This window comes from Barbatula barbatula (assembly GCF_947034865.1).
Source record: "Barbatula barbatula genome assembly, chromosome: 7".
Lineage (NCBI taxonomy): Eukaryota > Metazoa > Chordata > Actinopteri > Cypriniformes > Nemacheilidae > Barbatula > Barbatula barbatula.
The window spans coordinates 6,654,592-6,675,092 of NC_136770.1; the positions used below are offsets into that span (position 1 = coordinate 6,654,592).

Genomic DNA, 20,501 nt, shown 5'->3' on the forward strand with positions numbered 1-20,501 from the left:
TCAGAAGTGCCTAGAATAACACACAACACATTTCTCTAAACTTTTATTTAAGGAAGTACAGCAGAATACAACCACGTTAATTGCTTGAATAACAACAACTTGTCTTCTTTTATGGTTTCTTATATCTTCACTTTTTGTATACCGAGTTGCAGCGGACAAATATCTAAACGACTTTACTTGTACCAGCTGTCTCTTTAATACCCTGGGTTAAATACAAGTTGCTGCTGATTGGGCTGATATTCTTGACACACCCACCAAAGAAGAAAACAATTATTCAAACCCTGATGCACACCGTTTCTAGTAAACCTGGGGTATGTTCAAGCTCAAATCGGTGCGTGTGGGGATTTCCAAGATGGGGAAGTGAGTGGTCGAGTTTATGCAGGCTCTAAAGAAAATAGTATTTAACCAGTAGTATTTAAAAGACAACTACTTTAGTTTGTTTGTTTCACGTTTGTAACGCTGCCTAAACAGATATTCTCCTTTTCCGTGATGGCTCTCCAAACTCCAATCAAGCAGATAACGCTACCGGCCAAGTGGATCATCATGACTCTAACAGGGGCATGTGATGAAATTGAAGCTATGATGATGGAAACTGCTAAAACAAGATATAACCATACACCATTGCCCAGCCCGAATCCCAAGAAAGTACGAACAAAGTCGATAGACAAACTAAGGCAACCAGGCAAAAGAACAAATTAATCTTCCATGAAATTCAAACTCTAATTAAAAGATTTGATGACCAAGATCAACGCCTGAAAATAATTGAAAAGACAATGGAGGAGAATGCAAACACGGTTAAATCGAAGAAAGTAAAGAAAGAAATAGTGGACTTGAGAAAAGAGAACATCTCAGATAACAGCGTTTGAAGCATGCCAGGTACAAGAGGAGATGGGATCTTAGACTGATCGGGCTTCCGGAAAACGAAAAACACGGGTGATTCCATCATTTAGGAAAGAGAAATGACGCCGCTACAAACAAGTTACCCAGGCCAGGCATCATCCAGTTTTGCCCAGAATGTTTACCCAAAGTTTCAGCTGTAAAATTTCAGCTGCCCCTAACCTTCCGACTTTTTTGAATACACATCTTGGTATATGAAACCACATTGAATTTAACTGTTAAATAGGTTTTGATCCATATCAGTTAAAGTACTCCAACCGTTAATTCAGAGGCTTTCTTTTCAGAGGTTTTGTTTTTCCATATAGAACTAAACATAATAGAGTTTACCTTTTTTATCAGTTGAGGAGAAACATTAAGGGAGTAGCATGGGTAAATTATTTTAGATAGGCCTTCTGCTTTAGTCAAGAGAATTCTGCCTATAGACAAATCTCTCATAAGCCAATGATTTAAAGATTTTTTCATACTGTCCATTTTCACTTCAATGTTTACTTGTTCTCTCGTACCTATTCCTTCGACAATATAACGCCTATGTATTTCACTTCAGATTTAACAGAAATTGATATAATTTCTTCATCATTAAACATAGTCCTGATGGTCTAGAAAAAACTGAAATAATGTTTATGTTAATATTACTGTGTCATCCGCAAATTGATTTATTCGATACTCATAATCTGAAATGGTTATTCCCTTTAATTGGGGAAAATTAAATAAGAAATGCACACATTTCTTGGAGAGATTGGACAACCTCCACGCAAAATCTCAATTCTAGGAGTCACACCTGGATTAAGAGATATATAACTAAAAATGTTGTTATACAACATTTTGATAACCTTGCAAAACCCTTCCCCAAAACCAAATTGTTTTTACATTGTAATTATAAATTCATGTTCAAAATCCCACAAACAAATTTTATATTGTTGGAAAAATAATATTCATCCAAATTTCACACCGCACAATACTACCATGTGGAATAACAGAACCATTACAATAAAAAGACTGTATTCAAACAAGAGTGGTGTGTTAAGCGAAAAGCATGTCTAATAAACCATAAAACTCGAACAATTTTAAAGCAAGTTATTATAAGTTTAAGTTAAAAATGTCATAAAACAATAATACATTATTTGTTAACAACTTTTAGTGAGAACATTACAAATATAAATGGACACAAAGACTGCTTTTCCACTCTTTGACCAGACAATAGCGCTAGTGGGCACCATTTTGAAAAGCTTCGAACCATTTTATGAGACACTTGAGGGCAAAGCCTCAATGCTCAGAAAACCTTTATTTTCACCATCCCTAAATTAAAATGTTTAAATTAAACATTTCATAGGGTGTTTTGTTCAATGATTCAAATAAATCTCAGAAACAATTTCTACATGTCTGTGTTTTATTCTCGACTACTGCAACTTGGTTATTCATTCTGTTGCTTGTCTTGTCTATAGACCGTTTCATCGGATGGGCGCGCGCGCATCACCCCCAGTTAACTTCCTGTTTGTATTTGGCTAGTGTCTAATAATAACTATTTATATCTAATTTACTGTATGTTATGATTTCAGTCCATAATAATTTTAGTAAATAAACGATTTGTTGAATTTAGTTGTATGATCATTTAATAAAAATATATATATTTTGAATGGGACCTGTGATTCGGTCACATTATAATCATATTATAAGCTTATTCCAATATAGTAAGAGGTGTGTCTTATATTAGCCTGATAAGCACTTTAAAAATGTAACTTTCACAATTTGACGCTACACAATTTTTCACTCGACTGTATTGTAAGTTACTTGCAATCCATGATCATGTAAAATGATTTCTTGTTTTTAACTAAATCATAAATCAACGTTTCCAGTCTATTTATGTAGAAAAAGCGCTTTTAAATAAAGCAAATAAATCCAAGACTCCTTCTCTCTTTAAAAACGCGAAAACAAACAGGCCAATGAGCGCGTTGTGCTTCTCGTGGGAATTGGCCAATCACGTTTCTCCATTTGGCGTCCCACTGTTACGTAACGGTCATATCTGATCTTAAGTCAAACAGAACTCGTCTCGCTTTACTCCTTCTACAACTCGCGCGCTTATTGTTGACTAACTTGTTTACCGTTGACTAACTTCTGTTGACTTGAAGTTAAGATGGGTCAGAATATTTGTCGATGCGTTAAAGCTGACAGCGCAGACGATAGCGTGTACGAAGCGACCCAAAGTACACCTGCACGATCGACCGCGAATTCGCGAGATTGTTTACCTCCGCCAGGCGGTTCATCGGATGGACACGGATCTGCTAAAAGTGATGGAGTGAAGAAAAGGAGATTTTGGAAGTGGATGAAAGGTCGAAAAGCAGGTCAGAGTGCCAGTGAAGTAGCTGTTGTGCCCGCTGACAGCAGTACCGCAGGTAAACATCATGACGCCTTGCGTGTATGTAAACATATGGGGTCAGATCACTTCTAAAAGAAATGTAGCTCTAATATTTTAGTATAAATCATCAACACTATTAACATCTCAGTTGTGTTGAGTTATGTTGTGACTAGCCAAGTTTAACAATGAATTATAATCGTTATTCTATCTATGTTGGGTTCTTATATTCTCTGAGTGAAATTTGTGTAATAGTTGCACCTTAAAACTCAACTGTACGTGTTTAATCAATAGGTTTGCCCAGTTATGTGAGTTCTCAGTATTTCTGGAATATTGTTTGATTTCATTCATCACTTGGGTTTGATGTCTTCTACAGGTGAGAGGTCAGTACAGCAGGAAACTCTTGTCAGTGAACCTGATGGAGGTGGAAGCAGTAACAGAGATGGAGTGAAAAGGAAGAAGAGATTTTGGAAGTGGAGGAAAGGCCGGAAAGCTCCTCAAAGTGCTACGGAAGTAGCTGTTGTGCCCGCTGACAACAGTACCGAAGGTAAAAAACATCACGTTATGAGTGTATGTAAAAGTTTAGGGTCAGATCACTTAGGAATATATTTTTTCCCTAATATTTTATAATAAACTTATCAAAACCATTACATTTCACATACGTAATTATGGGAATAATGTTGTGATGAACCAAATTCCACCATAAATAATAATAAGGATAATATTTCTATATTATTTGATTGGATTGATGTCATGTTGGATATCTTTGCCCTTTACAGATGAGATTTCAGTACAGCAGGTCCATGTAGCGGTCCTACCATCCCTAGACCGCTCTGTGCCCAACTCTAGTGAGGACAACTTACACACAGCGGTCCTTTTTCACACTGACCTGCTTGTCAGCCACCCTCAGTCTCCGGTCCGGTCTGTGTCGGACTCGAGCGAGGACAACTTACACACAGCGGTCCTTTTTCACACTGACCTGCTTGTCAGCCACCCTCAGTCTCCGGTCCGGTCTGTGTCGGACTCGAGCGAGGATAGCTTCCACACACCAATTCTTTCTCTGGCTGACTTGCTTGTCGGCAACCCCCAGTCCCTGGTCCGACCTGTGTCCTACCCGAGTATTGACAGCATCCAGACTCCAGTGCAGTCGGGGTCCGACTCAAGGGATGTCTCCCAACCTTCCGTCAGTTCTGAAGTGTCGCTCAAGGATTTTGACCTGAATGTGGCTGCTGAGAGTGAGTTTACAAGTGTAATCACAACCGACAAAACATAACACACATACACACTTTTCATAGAGTATCTGCACAAATGTGTCCCTGTTTTAATGTCTTCTGGACACTGTCTTTCCTATCCTGAAGTTTTACTAAAGGGACAATGTACTGAGTCTCTGATATTTGCCCCTGCTCAGACATACATTAATCTTTACTAAACACTTGGATGGATTGACTTTTTCATTTATGAATACATGTAACAGAATTCTGGTTAACTTTAACAAGAATGTATATAATTACACAGCTCATGTTAAGAATATATTCTAATTTCTGTGTTTTTTTTCTCAAATACAATATTGATTATAGTCTTTCAAACATTCAATCTTTAAACAGATGTAGAGGAAGTAAACTCCTGCAAGTATGAAATTGGCAGAAAGCTGGGGCAAGGAGGTTATGGAACTGTCTACAAAGGGACCCGTGTGAGCGATGGCTTGAAGGTTTGATTTTTACATCTTTCCACCTTGTGCTTATCTTTTTATTATCTCACTTTATCCTTTGCAGTCCTTCGAAATGTATCTTATGCTTTTATTCTTTTTTTAAATGTTTCAAAGGTCTGTTCAGCATTAATGTTTTGAACGATGCATGAATTCATTTTCAATCTTTCCTACTCAATTCTCAGTTTTTTTTGTTTTCTTGATTAGGTGGCAGTAAAATTGGTCAAAAAGTCATTGGCCACAGATTACATCAGCATTGTAAGTATGCTGTACTTATAGTTTAAAAAAAATGTTTTTGTTGTTTTATTGACATATATAGTTATAAAGTTATTGGCATTACTTTGTAAAATTTCTTCTAGCCCTGTCATCCTGAACCTCTTCCACGGGAGATCGCTCTTCTGATCCTCGCGACTAACGGAAGCCCAGTTCCTGAAATCATCAAACTTCTGGACTGGGAGGACAAATCTAACCACTATGTCATGGTCCTAGAATGTCCTTCTCCATGCCAGGATTTGCACACCTTTGTTTGCAGAAAAGGAGGAACAGTCACAGAGGGTTTGGCACAGATTATCATGTGGCAGGCAACCATAGCTGCATCTGTATGCTTCGAGCGTGGCGTTTTCCACCGGGACATAAAACTGGATAACTTACTTATCAACACAGACACGCTAGATGTCAAACTCATCGACTTTGGGTGTGGTGACATTTTGAAGACATCGGAATACAAGATGTTCGTAGGTATGTATTATCACTTAAGACATGTCTGAAGGCCACACGTACAGTTTTATGAACCGCCATTCCGATTAAGATTCGATCCTTTGGTAATGCAGAGTTATAAATCAGATGAAATATGTTTTCTTAAGGTGCTGTGGAGTACTGCTGCCCTGAATATTACGAGAAGTTCCAGTACCACGCAGAGCCAGCGACAGTGTGGTCACTTGGGGTGTCGTTGTTTGCGATGCTGTGTGGGTTCTATCCTGGCTTCCGCATCCTGGACCAGATGAAAAATAATAAGTGGTCCAAAAGGGGCTTATCCAAAGGTGAGATCTTCATCATGACAAATGAAATTCCAAATTGTATGAAACAGTAAAAAGACACATAGCAGAAAAAACTTAAACGTTGCCAAGCTGTTTGATAAAAGATTTAGGGAATAACATGAGCAGTCAGGTACATTTCAGGTAATAACTGTCTTTTCCATCTTCCTACACAGAATGCTGCAGCTTGATCCAGTCATGTCTGCAGGAGGATCCAAACCAACGCTTTAGTTTGAAAGACGTTCTTTTCCACAAATGGTTTGAGGTACTGAGCCTAAGACCAGCTAAGATTTATTTGACAGTGATTTTTTTGGTTGGGTGTGCTTAGGTTATTTATAAAAAAAATTCCCGGATGTTTATACTCCTCGCACCCAGAAAAAATATAGTCACCAGTCAATTTTTGAAGCATGAGCCACTAAGAAAACTGCGGGAAAGAACACATGTCCTCAAAACATTAAAGGGCAGAAGATTTGTTTTTATGTTGCTCCATATTCTGCATTTTTTTTTCTTTTGGTTGTCTATTGTGAAATGTGAGGTCAAACCTGTAGTCCTTGTCAAATATTCAGACAATATACTTTTTTATTTCAGATTCCTAGATAAAACATATAGATAATGCAGATGACCGCCCTCAGGACCCCCGGACCTCTTCACGTCCGCCCCAGAGATTATAGTCTAATGATCCAGGATTCTTCAGTCCCAACCTGTCAATCCTGGTCTTACATTTGCATCTCCGTGACAAGTCTGCGGCGAAAGGTGCGAGCCAGGACATAAGCCACCTCCTGCCTTTGAGATCACCACCAGAAACTGCTTCACCCCCCTCCGCGAGACTGAATGCAATGCTGTGGTGATCGTAGACTCAATCGTGCGAAACGTATGTGGTTCCTCTACTAGGTCAGGAACATCGGAACTGTCGTACTGCCAGCGTGGGTGAACATCATCTTCAGGATCTTCGACTGCCAAATCCTGAAGACTTCAGAACTCTGATTGAGATGGTATGCAATGCATTGCCCACAGCAAGGATTATCATTACCTGAAGGATTGGTTTTAGGGCCTCTGCTATTCTCTATATACCAAGTTACATTATTAGAAATCATGAAATTAGTTTCCACTGCTATGCAGATTATACCCAGAGGGACTTCAGGAGTCCGATCGAGATAGTAGGCAACGCATCACCCGCAGCGAGGATCATCGTATCAGGACCGCTGCCTACCTACCGGAGAGGGAATGAAAAGTTCAGTAGACTTTTTTCGCTTAATCAACGGTTGATGTCATTGTGTATTGAAAAGTAGCTGCTCTTTGTTGAAATTTTGATCTGTTCTGGGAGCGACTTAGGCTCTTCCGCCCCGTCAGGATGCGGCAGTTGGAGATCATGAAGAGGGACTTCAGGAGTCTGATCGAGATGGTACGCAACGCATCGCCCGCAGTGAGGATCATCGTATCAGGACCGCTGCCTACCTACCGAAGAGGGAATGAAAAGTTCAGTAGACTTTTTTCGCTTAATCAACGGTTGATGTCATTGTGTATTGAACAGTAGCTGCTCTTTGTTGAAATTTTGATCTGTTCTGGGAGCGACCTAGGCTCTTCCGCCCCGACGGCCTGTACCCCAGCAGCATCGGAGCGGCTCTCCTGTCCTTCAACATCTCGAATGTGCTACGCACTTGTTGACTACGTCTCCCTCCGGTAAGTCTCCCTCAGGTAAGTTAAAACTTAAGTTAAAATCATAGTCTGTGCTCCTCAACTGCTATAAATGTGACCAAAATGTTTCCAAATATATAAAGGCCGTATGTGTCCCCCGAATAATACTACAAAGTAAATATTTTGGCAAAAGTCCGAGAAAAAATCTGATCGTGATTAAACCTGAAGACAATGTATTAACAACCAAAACCAATTCATAAAGTTCGGCCTACTTAATATTAGATCACTAAATTCAAAGGCATTTATTGTAAAAGAAATGATCATGGACAACTGTTTTGATATACTCTGTCTCACCGAGACCTGGCTTAAACCAAATGATTATTTCGGTCTAAATGAGTGTACCCCACCAAGTTACTGTTATATGCATGAGCCGCGTCCGGTTGGGCGGGGTGGTGGCGTCGCTACAATATTTAGAAACGTTCTTACTGTAATTTAGATCAGAGCATAATTTAAATCATTTGAAGTGCTTGCGTTGAACATAATTATTCCTAACAAAGTAAAAAAACATTGCTTTCTTTTACATTGGCTACGGTGTATAGACCCCCTGGTCCCTATACTGATTTTCTGAAAGAGTTCGCAGACTTCCTATCGGACCTATTGGTTAACGTTGATAAAATACTAATTGTCTGAGGTTTTAATATCCACGTAGATAGCGCTAACGATGCATTAGCAGTGGCGTTTACACAGTGGCGCAAAAAGTGGGTATGCGCTATATGCGGCGCATAGGGGCGCCGCACCATCGGGGACGCCAACGCGATGGTTTAAAAAATGTGAAATAATAAGTTATATACATTTTTATAAAATTTATATAAGTTATTGTATATATAAAAAGTTATATACATTTAAGAGGACTAACAGGCTAGGCGGCACCGGTGCCCTCATAAGATTCCATCATATAATTTATTTAGACAAAGGGTAATATCGCGAGTGGGCGGGGCGCCGTGAGTTACGTTAAGTACGCAGTATCGTCAGTGAGTTGTCGTTGAAATTTGAATTTGAAAAAGATGGATAAACCAAAAAAGCCTTCGGGGGCTAAAAATAGAATAGAAAGATGGAAAAAGGATATGTAACTTTAATAACTGCATTAACTCATCTACTGCACTGTAACTTTAATAACTGCATTAACTCATCTACTGCACTGTAACTTTAATAACTGCATTAACTCATCTACTGCACTGTAACTGTAATAACTGCATTAACTCATCTACTGCACTGTAACTGTAAGAACTACATCTATTAACTTTATGAGAAAATGCTTTGTCTTTGAGATTTAAACGCCTTATCAATTTGGTATTTTAATTAGTTGTCAGTTATAATCATCACTATTAAAATAAATAAACATTTGAAATATATCAGTCTGCGTGTAATGAATTAATATAATTTACAAGTTTCACTTTTTTAATGGAAATAGTGAAATGCATCGACTTTTTGATGATATTCTAATGATATGACCAGCACCTATGGTGTCCTTAAGCCTGCCATCTAGTGGTAGTTCTTATTTTCTGCACGGTTGCGCATGGATCTGCAGTTGTGTGTGTGTGGATTGTCCAATGCAAAACCGCGTAAAGAAAGTCTCAAAATCCAAATGAACAGAACAGGATGTATGAATGCGCGTCACAGGATCCACAAATGCACAACTTCTCATTGGTATGCGCAAAATCAATATACATGAACACAAAATAAAACATTGCGATCACAAATCTGCCTCTATTTGTACAAATCGCTTCGTGTTTATTCAAATCTAAATTTCACAGAATCAAATCATAAGGCATTTGTTTGTGAATCGTAAAATACAAATGAAACGTGTATCACGTTCACGGATGACTGTGCGTGCATTTATTAATCATTTTGAGTCGAAATTCATCCCAAATTCACCCTCACGGAGTCGATCTAACCAATATAGATATTATGCCTCAAAGCGACGATGTCACCGATCACGCACGGCAGGAATCAGCCCTTTAACTCTTTATCGACAGGGTAGTATTGCCAAGAGCTTGCCAGATCTGACTCTTTTAATATCCATACCAATAAACAAAGAATCGCTCGATGACATGACTAGGAAATTGGGAACTTTTTTCTCTAATACATTAGAAGCTGTCGCACCTATGAAGTAAAAAAAGATTAATGAGAAAAAAATTGCACCATGGTACAATATCCTTGAGAGGGTGAGTGGTTGTAGTGTGATAGAAGCTCTGTTAGGTAGGTAGGGGCTAAACCCTTTAAAGTTATTTTAATCACCTATAAAGCCTTAAAGTCAATGCGATACTTAATGGGTAGCCAGTGAAGGGTTGATAAAATTGGGGTTATGTGATCGTATTTTCTGGACCTGGTTAGAACTCTGGCAGCTGCGTTCTGTACTAACTGTAGTTTGTTTATTGATGATGCAGGACAACCACTAAGTAGCGCATTACAGTAGTCAAGTCTTGAGGTCATAAATGCACGAATAAGCTTCTCCGCGTCAGCAACACATTGAATATTTCGTAACTTTGCAACATAAAAACCAACAAAAACAATCCAAGGTTTTTATTTAGCACCGTTGCTAAATTAACAAATAAACAGACATCAACCGACCTGGCTATTCCGCCGCACCTCGGTAGCAATGAATTCATGATATTTTTTACAAAGAAAATTGTTCGCGACAAAATAGTAAAAACTCGACCTCCAAATCTGTCCTATGAATTAGCACCAACCATCGCTCCATAAGAAAGGCTACAGCGTTTTTCACCTATAAAACAGGAAGATTTAATTAAACTTACTGCAACATCTAAACCTACAACTTTCTTATTAGACCCCATACCAACTAAATTATTATAAGAGTTACTACCTGTTGCAATTGAGCCCATTTATAACATTATCAACTCGTCAATAAATCTAGGCCATGTCCCAGGACCCTTTAAGATGGCCGTCATTAAGCCTCTGATCAAGAAACCAAACTTAGATCCAAATGAACTAGGAAACTAAAGACCGATTTCAAATCTCCCATACCTGTCCAAAATTCTAGAAAAAGTAGTGTGCACTCAGTTGTGCTCTTTCTTACAAAATAACGACATACACGAAAAATTTCTGTCAGGCTTTAGTTCGCATCATAGCACTGAAACTGTGCTCGTTAAAATTACAAACGACCTGCTTATAGCATCAGATTAAGGTAACATCACACTCCTGGTCCTGCTTGACCTTAGTGCTGCGTTCGATACTGTAGACCCAAAATTAAGTTTCGTATATTGACTTTTAAGTTCTATTAATCACCTATAAGGCCTTAAAGGGTTTAGCCCCTACCTACCTAACAGAGCTTCTATCACACTACAACCCATCACGCTCTCTAAGATCTCAAAACGCAGGATTTTTGATAATACCTAGAATAACTAAATCCACCAAAGGGGGTCGAGCTTTCTCATAAGTAGCACCTAAACTTTGGAATAGCCTTTCCGACACTATTCGAGGATCAGACACACTCGCCCAATTTAAGTCTAGATTAAAGACGCATCTTTTCAGCCAAGCATTCACTTAATGCAAAATATGCTAAATAAACCACCGGGAGACTACTGACATTAGATATTATTTACTAGGTCTTTTTTATAACAAGTTAAAGTATTCATGTTCTGTGTTTTACCCTTTTTTTGTGTTTTTCCCTTTTCACACCATTCTTTGTAAACCCTAGAAATGGTTGTGCGTGAAAATCCCAGTAACTGAGCAGATTGTGAAATACTCAAACCGGCCCGTCTGGCACCAACAACCACGCCACGCTCAAAATTGCTTAAATAACCTTTCTTTCCCATTCTGACATTCAGTTTGGAGTTCAGGAGATTGTCTTGACCAGGACCACACCCCTAAATGCATTGAAACAACTGCCATGTGATTGGTTGATTAGATAATTGCATTAATGAGAAATTGAACAGATGTTCCTAATAATCCTTTAGCTGAGTGTATACAGTGAGGGAAATCATTTTTCGATTTCCTGCTGATTTTGTAATTTTGCCTGCTTACAAGGAAAAGAAGGGTCTATAATTTTTATGGTCGGTTTATTTTAACTGATAGAAACCGAATATTAACCAAAGAATCTGGGAAAATGTATATGAAGTTTATAAATTGATTTGCATTAAAGTCAGTGAGATACGTTTTTGATCCCCTACCAACCAGCAAGACTTCTGGCAGATTGGTTTTGTCCCTATATGGACCACAGATTAGTCCTGTCACTTTATTAAAGTATTTTGTCTCTATCAGTTAAAATAAACCTAAAATAAAAATGATAGATCTTTAATTCTTTTTGAAAATATTGTAATTGTTTTACTCGCGCAAAAAGTGTCTTACTTTAGAAGTTATATATTAACCACCTTGAGTCTTATAGATTACTTTTCTGATGGATATACAGATTTTTTGAGCTTTAAAATAGGGCACAGTTCTGTGGTAATGCTAACATTAAACCGTCAGATTTGTATTTAATATTACTGATTGTTTTGGGTGAAGTAAGACAATCTAAATTGGCATGGAGGTATATTATGGGGTCAATTAAATTTTTGGGGTAAAAAATGTCCTTAAATATGCGAGTGTCCATAGAAGCTTCACTAAATTTACCACTTTTATTAACATAATACAGGACACAATATAGTTAAATGTGTAATGTTTTATATTAGATGATTATGTCATAGGACTTTGCAATTAATCATAATTGATTTTCAAGTTTGGCTTCTAACAAAAATTTAAGTCAATACAAAAAATGAAGTAAATTATTGTATGTTTCACAAGGATTTTCTAATTTCCTCTCGTGTAATAAATCCACAGCACACATCTTTACAATGGTTCAAGGCTGTGGCATGTTTGGTCAGATACAGTGCATCCGGAAAGTAATCAAAGTTCACTTTTTCCACATTTTGTCATGTTATAGCCTCATTACAAAATGGATTCAATTCAGTAATTGAAAAGAATGGAGAAAAGTCACGTGAGATGAGGCAATGCCTCCAACGGGCTATGATTGGATAACTCATCAGCGAGATCCCGCCTCCCTGCTCGTCTTCGTCATACATTTTAAACTGCGGGCGCTAAATTAGATTGAACGTTAAATAAATTGTTTTATTAGTTGTATTAATCGGAGTTTAGGATTCGTGTCGGAGATGGCGGAGGCAGAGGAGTTATCGATTGTTGACAGAATATTACGTGGTTCAGATTTGTTCAAAAACTTTTGCTTGTGATCAGGCTAGCAGCAAGGCTAAAGTAAGTCACATCTATTTGATTTGATCTCTTAAATGCTTTGAGTATTTCTGGGACTGCTAATAATTAAATTGATGGTATTGACAATGATGTTATTCTTATATAGGAAATCCCAAATGTTCCAGAAAAAGATGAAGGTGGTGTTGATGTACCTTTTCCCAAAGCAGGGAAACTAAAAAAATCTGAAGTACATACTGTAATGAACTTGTAGTAATTAAAATGATTTTTTCACACATAAACACTAAAATGACACTGGTTTTCTGACAATCGCACTTGTTAATAGTGCAGAGATGAACAAAAATTACATGGGTAGAAATCTGCCTCCTCATTTTTTAAGTCCACCGCACACCACTGCATTCTACATCATATAAACGTCTAAACCAGACATTAAATGAATGAAAAAATTATTAGCTGGAGGATACTGAATCATACGATGTTAAATAAAGGCAAAGCAGACACAAACGTGTTCTTACAGGTGGAAAACACATTATTAAGACGATAGAATACCGGCTCTGTCGACCGGGCGCTATTGGTACGTGTTAACAACATGTAAACACACGTAGGAACGTGTTATAGGGTTTTAATGAAAGAAATATAGCAAGGTTGTTCGGCCAACTGTTTGTTTGTGACTGTAAACTCATAACACAGCATATTTATCTGTTTACAGGTTTATATTCAAATCAGCGCTTCATAAAATAACACTTTTGTTCCTGCTTTTTATTTGTGAGGCACTGTGTAATTAAACAATTTGATTAATCTTTATTCTATGTTTCTATAGCTCTTCTTAATAAAGTTAAAATTGTATCTTGTTTAAACCGTATTTTATTATAGTAAAAGTGTGGTAATATTTTCATTTTAGTGGATTGATTACATTTTGTAAAATACAAATTACCATGGTTAAACTATAGTTAAAGTAGTTAAGCAATTTGGACTGAGAAAAACTGTAATGTACTGTTTCTTTTTTTACACTGATAAGAATAAAAGATTTTAAACTATACATTTTTTGTAAAGGAATCAATTCTGATGAATCCTCACATGAAAACTGCAGTTGAAGTTCAATGCATTTATTGTTATATGTGTAATTGCCTGTACAGTTAAATTATTATTTTAAAACTAGCATGAGTGTATTCAATTAAGTGAGATTAACATGATATGCTATAGTTTCAGTTCTTGTTTAACCCATTTAACAGTCCCAATGTCCTTCAGTTCGCACTTCTCTTGTCAGAGGGCAGAGATTTAAACGGTTTGTGTTGGGGTGAGTCTTTAATAATGGAACTAACAAAACTGTATATTCTCCCCTAAACCCAATAATCACAGAAAACCTTCTGCCCATTTACATTTATTAAAAAGATCTTTCTGTATGATTTATAGGCTTGTTTCCTCAAAAAATGTCCCCACACGAACAACTGTTTGGATATTCCATGTTTTTAGAGGACATTTTGTCCCCATACCGCAGGTTTCACTTGGTACACACTCACACTCTGAATTTTGGAGCAGTTTTAAAAACATACAGAGAAAGATCAGAAGTGCCTAGAATAACACACAACACATTTCTCTAAACTTTTATTTAAGGAAGTACAGCAGAATACTGGATAACCACGTTAATTGCTTGAATAACAACAACTTGTCTTCTTTTATGGTTTCTTATATCTTCACTTTTTGTATACCGAGTTGCAGCGGACAAATATCTAAACGACTTTACTTGTACCAGCTGTCTCTTTAATACCCTGGGTTAAATACAAGTTGCTGCTGATTGGGCTGATATTCTTGACACACCCACCAAAAAAGAAAACAATTATTCAAACCCTGATGCACACCGTTGCACGCCGTTTCTAGTAAACCTGGGGTATGTTCAAGCTCAAATCGGTGCGTGTGGGGATTTCCAAGATGGGGAAGTGAGTGGTCGAGTTTATGCAGGCTCTAAAGAAAATATATTTAACCAGTAGTATTTAAAAGACAACTACTTAAGTTTGTTTGTTTCACGTTTGTAACGCTGCCTAAACAGATATTCTCCTTTTCCGTGATGGCACTCCAAACTCCAATCAAGCAGATAACGCTACCGGCCAAGTGGATCATCATGACTCTAACAGGGGCATGTGCTGAAATTGAAGCTATGATGATGGCAACTGCTAAAACAAGATATGACCATACAGGCCATAAGGCCTTCTGCTTTAGTCAAGAGAATTCTGCCTATAGACAAATCTATCATAAGCCAATGATTCAAAGATTTTTTCATACTGTCCATTTTCACTTCAATGTTTACTTGTTCTCTCGTACCTATTCCTTCGACAATATAACGCCTATGTATTTCACTTCAAATTTAACAGGAATGGAAATAATTTCTTCATCACATAAATCAAGGGAAAGAGTTCACATTTTTTTTAATTTAAACATAGTCCTGATGGTCTAGAAAAAACTGAAATAATGTTTATGTTAATATTACTGTGTCATCCGCAAATTGATTTATTCGATACTCATAATCTGAAATGGTTATTCCCTTTAATTGGTGAAAATTAAATAAGAAATGCACACATTTCTTGGAGAGATTGGACAACCTCCACACAAAATCTCAATTAGTCACACCTGGATTAAGAGATATATAACTAAAAATGTTGTTATACAACATTTTGATAACCTTGCAAAACCCTTCCCCAAAACCAAATTGTTTTTACATTGTAATTATAAATTCATGTTTAAAATCCCACAAACAAATTTTATATTGTTGGAAAAATAATATTCATCCAAATTTCACACCGCACAATACTACCATGTGGAATAACAGAACCATTACAATAAAAAGACTGTATTCAAACAAGAGTGGTGTGTTAAGCGAAAAGCATGTCTAATAAACCATAAAACTCGAACAATTATAAAGCAAGTTATTATAAGTTTAAGTTAAAAATGTCATAAAACAATAATACATTATTTGTTAACAACTTTTAGTGAGAACATTACAAATATAAATGGACACAAAGACTGCTTTTCCACTCTTTGACCAGACAATAGCGCTAGTGGGCACCATTTTGAAAAGCTTCGAACCATTTTATGAGACACTTGAGGGCAATGCTCAGAAAACCTATATTTTCACCATCCCTAAATTAAAATGTTTAAATTAAACATTTCATTGGGTGTTTTGTTCAATGATGCAAATAAATCTCAGAAACAATTTCTACATGTCTGTGTTTTATTCTCGACTACTGCAACTTGGTTATTCATTCTGTTGCTTGTCTTGTCTATAGACCGTTTCATCGGATGGGCGCGCGCGCATCACCGCCAGTTAACTTCCTTATATTTGGCTAGTGTCTAATAACTATTTATATCTAATTTACTGTATGTTATGATTTTACTCCATAATAATTTTAGTAAATAAACGATTTGTTGAATTTAGTTGTATGATCATTTAATAAAAATATATATATATTGAATGGGACCTGTGATTCGGTCACATTATAATCATACCGTATTGTAGAGTGACATCTAGCAGTCGAGCTCGGTATCGGAGTCTAAATTCAAAATATTGGAGAGACAAGTTTTGCCAAGTAACGGTTCTTCCAGGTTTCTTTTGATTGTTGTCATAAAAAATCTCGAGGCACTATTAGTGAATGTGTATTGTAAATTCAGCTGGGGTCACAAAAGTGCGCATGCGCAGTAACGTTTGTTTATGTTACGATAAAACTGTCTGTTACATATCGCATAGTGCCATCTAGTGGATTCTCACGAATAACAGGCACAAATAATGGATTTCAAATAACCTTATGCAGCATTAATTTGAAAGTAGGCTATACCTATCGAAATATGAAGCAAGAGACATTGTGTCTATGCTTATCACCATATAAAGTGCCATGATATATCATACACTTCTAAAATATAGACAGTATATGCAGATTTCTGTTTGTACTTGTCTTCACTTGTTTAATTTTCACTATTGTTACTTGTTATTTTTGAATGAATACATACTTTTGCTTATGATCTGACAAAGTTTATGTGTGCATTTATATTTCATTCTCCCTATAATCTTTATTCCTTTAACGTATCTTCTTATTTTTAAGCACAACATGAATATTCTAAAGCTGCTTGAGATTGATGAGGACCTCACAAGTAAGGAAGTGGACGAGCTTAAGTTTCTTTGCACGACGGATCTGCTTCAGAAAAAGCGTTTGGAGACAGTACGTGATGCCAAAGATCTTTTTTTACGACTGGAAGAGCAGGGACTGCTCGATGATGGACTGCTCATCCCTGAGCTTCTCATCACAATTGGGCGCTTTGACCTGCTCGTCATCCTCAATATGTCTAGAGAGGAGGTGGAGAGGCACCTGCAAACAAGTGACACAAGAAAGGGGGTCTCACCATACAGGTATGAAGAAAATGAACTCTAGGTTGTTAAGCAATCTTTCAAAGCAGTATTTTATTATGTAATAGATTTTAAAGTAGATCTTTATTTACTACACATGCAGAAGTAAATTCTCAAGGGATGTATCCTCTGTCAAATGGTTATTTTCAGAAATGCTACAGTTGTTTCTATAGTTAGTTCTTGATCTTACATTTTTGTTTCTCTGTTCATCACAGAAAAATGCTTTATAAATTGTCTGAAGGCATGACTGAAGAAAACCTTAGTACCGTGAAGTTCCTTCTCTCTGAGGAGATTCCCAAAATATTGGGGGGAAAAAATCTAATTGTTTTCCGTGTTCAATGATCATGTAAATCTTAATGTGTTTGAGATGTTTCTTAAATTATATAAAATGCAAATGTTTTTGTCCAATAGGGGGCAGACCTCCTCTACAGGAAGTTTCTAACCGCCAGACCCCACTATCCTAAAGTAAATATTGCTAATGTAAGATGGAAGTGTGACGGTGGTCATTAATGTTACAGTAAAATTCAGATGTGTGTTAATACATTTAGCTACTTTTTAATTTAGGTCAGATTGCTTAATCAGGTCACCAAAACTGATGATGCACTGCCATGTCTGTACATCTTTAGTTCAGGAACATATGTTTTTAGGTTTAATCAGGTTCATAAGAGCATATTTTCATATCTATGAGGGATCAGTATGTTCTTTATTGCCTTTTATATTATTTTAACACAGCCTATAGAGACAAGGTACCTGCACGTAAGTTGTACTCTCCTCTTATGTTTTATAATGTTTGCTTACCATATTAACATTCTTGTTTTTACAGAAATAAGTACTCACTGACTTTCTGAATCTCTTTTTTTGCTATTAGCGAGGAGAGAATCTTCAGAGCCTCCAGAAAAACTTGAAGATGTAAAGACAGATTACATTTCATTTCTTATACACACATATACATTTATATAAGACATTTCTTTCTAACATATTCTCTTTGCCGGATTGTGTCGGGTTACACTTTTGAAATTATTACTTTGTTTTGTATTCATATTGAAGGAATACTATGCCATAAGCCATCAGCCTGTAGGATACTTTCTCATCGTCAATAACTTCAACTTCGAAAGGTGCCAAAGTGTGAAGTTGGCCAACAGGAGAGGCACAGAAAAGGACGAAGGTATTTTATACAATTCTGTTACTTTATTGATGACAACTTTATTTCTTACAGAAGAAAACATCAAACAATGTATATTTTTGTTTTAGAGGACCTTTTGTGGTGAAGAAGTTTGCCAAGAGGGATCACACTCAAAGGGACTCACACTGCCCTTTGCTACATGCAAGTCCTTGGCCAGCAAGCCCAAGCTGTTTTTCATTCAGGCTTGCCAAGGTAATCTGGGTCAGGAGGCTGTGTGGATGCCGGATGGACAGGAGGACAGTACAGAAGTAGGAAGGTATGAAGAAGATGCTAGTTTGGTTCTGCGAAATAGCTGATTTTCTTATTGGAATGGCCACGATAGAGCATTATCAGTGCTTCCGGCACATCAAAGAAGGGTCTATCTATATCCAGGAGCTCTGTAGACAGCTAGAGAATCTCTGCCCCAAGTGAGTTGAAAATGGGATGTTTCCAGAGTGGTGCCATCTTCTGCAATGCAAAGTCTGTGATCTTATGTTCCACTTTCAAAGTGAAGTTGCGAAGTCAATGAATAATTGAATAATTCAATAACCAGCATTTTGTGTACCATTTATTTGCTACTGGCTGTTGATCGCCTATTACTGTTAGTCACTCTCATTTAGAACCATTACGGCATTCTAGTAAAAAGGTTATACACTTATTAATTTAACATCTGCTTTTCTTGCAGAAAGAGGGCCATAAGCAGATGCCCGAACCTCGATATACCCTCAGAAAGAAACTCGTCCTTCCCATGGCCTCGAGCTCCTGAACGGGTTTGTGTTGGGCAAAGTTCTGTTACCCAGTCTTAGTTTGGTACAGCTTACAGAAGGACCGGAGTGCTTCTGTCATATGGATGAATGATAAAGTCAGATCTTCATTTTAAAATGTTTGTAGAAATATGAGGTTATGGTCATTTCTCAAAGTTATGAATTGAATTTGTATGTACAGTAACAAGGCTTGTATAAAGAGAAAGTAAGAATAAAACATCTATGTTTGATACTAGACAGTTAGGAACTAAATGCTGACACAGTGGCGCAAAAAGTGGGTATGCGCTATATGCGGCGCATAGGGGCGCCGCACCACGGGGGGCGCCAACGCGATGGTTTAATAAATGTGAAATAATAAAAGTTATATACATTTTTCTAAAATTTATATAAGTTATTGTATATATAAAAAGTTATATACATTTAAGAGGACTAACAGGCTAGGCGGCACCGGTGCCCTCATAAGATTCCATCATATAATTTATTTAGACATAGAAGGGTAATATCGCGAGTGGGCGGGGCGCCGTGAGTTACGTTAAGTACGCAGTAACGTTGGTGAGTTGTCGTTGAAATTTGAATTTGAAAAAGATGGATAAACCAAAAAAGCTGTCGGGGGCTAAAAATAGAAAAAGAAAGATGGAAAAAGGAGATGGCCTGTCAAGGGATGCGACAGCAGCTAAATACGTGGATGGTGAAAGGCAACAGGTAGGATTCAAAATGTGACGTCTATTCTTGCAAATACAAAATTCATGTTAACAGACTAACGTTAGCTAGCGAGCTTGCTGAGCAACCGACCGTCGGATTCATGAATAGATTTGCTACCAAACTTGGAGGCTTGAACATATAAATATTGACTGGCAAGTGTTTGCTAACTTAATGCAAAAAATGTTGCTGCTGATATCTACATTTATATTTTGGTTAAACCCTATTGTACCAATGCCATGCATGACATATCTCAATTTTATTAAAGTAAAATAAGAACCGGTAAATATAAGGTAGCATGCACAATAAATGACTAGAAGCTGGAAAACATTCCTTATGCAATAAGGCTGGTTTATCATGGATTTTATTTTACCATTAGCTTCATGTTAGCTCAGCTGTGCTGTCAGACATACAGGCTACTTTACATCTGCTGGGTGACATGGAAGCTGCAAGGGCCACATTTCTCCTTCTTTAAAGATCTGTGCTATATGTGTATGTATGTATGTATGTATGTATATATATCAGCACCAGGGGCGTTTCCTCCGAGGAGGCAAGGGAGGCAGTGTCTCCTCTCCCCCTCGAAAATAATCGAATGAGAATATTACTAACAGTTCAGAAATAGAATAGGACAACGGATAT

The 20,501-nt window shown here is 37.2% G+C and overlaps 1 protein-coding gene across 1 annotated transcript; it reads left to right on the top strand.

Annotated features, from left to right (window-relative positions):
* Positions 1-16,941: 16,941 nt before the first annotated feature.
* Positions 16,942-18,831, top strand: LOC306896259 (caspase-8-like; the record flags this gene model as incomplete). Its single annotated transcript, XM_079460062.1, has 6 exons — positions 16,942-17,240; positions 17,453-17,504; positions 17,649-17,717; positions 18,285-18,402; positions 18,511-18,660; positions 18,713-18,831. The coding sequence occupies 6 exons, from the start codon at positions 16,942-16,944 to the stop codon at positions 18,829-18,831; spliced, it is 807 nt and encodes a 268-aa protein (XP_079316188.1).
* Positions 18,832-20,501: the final 1,670 nt, after the last annotated feature.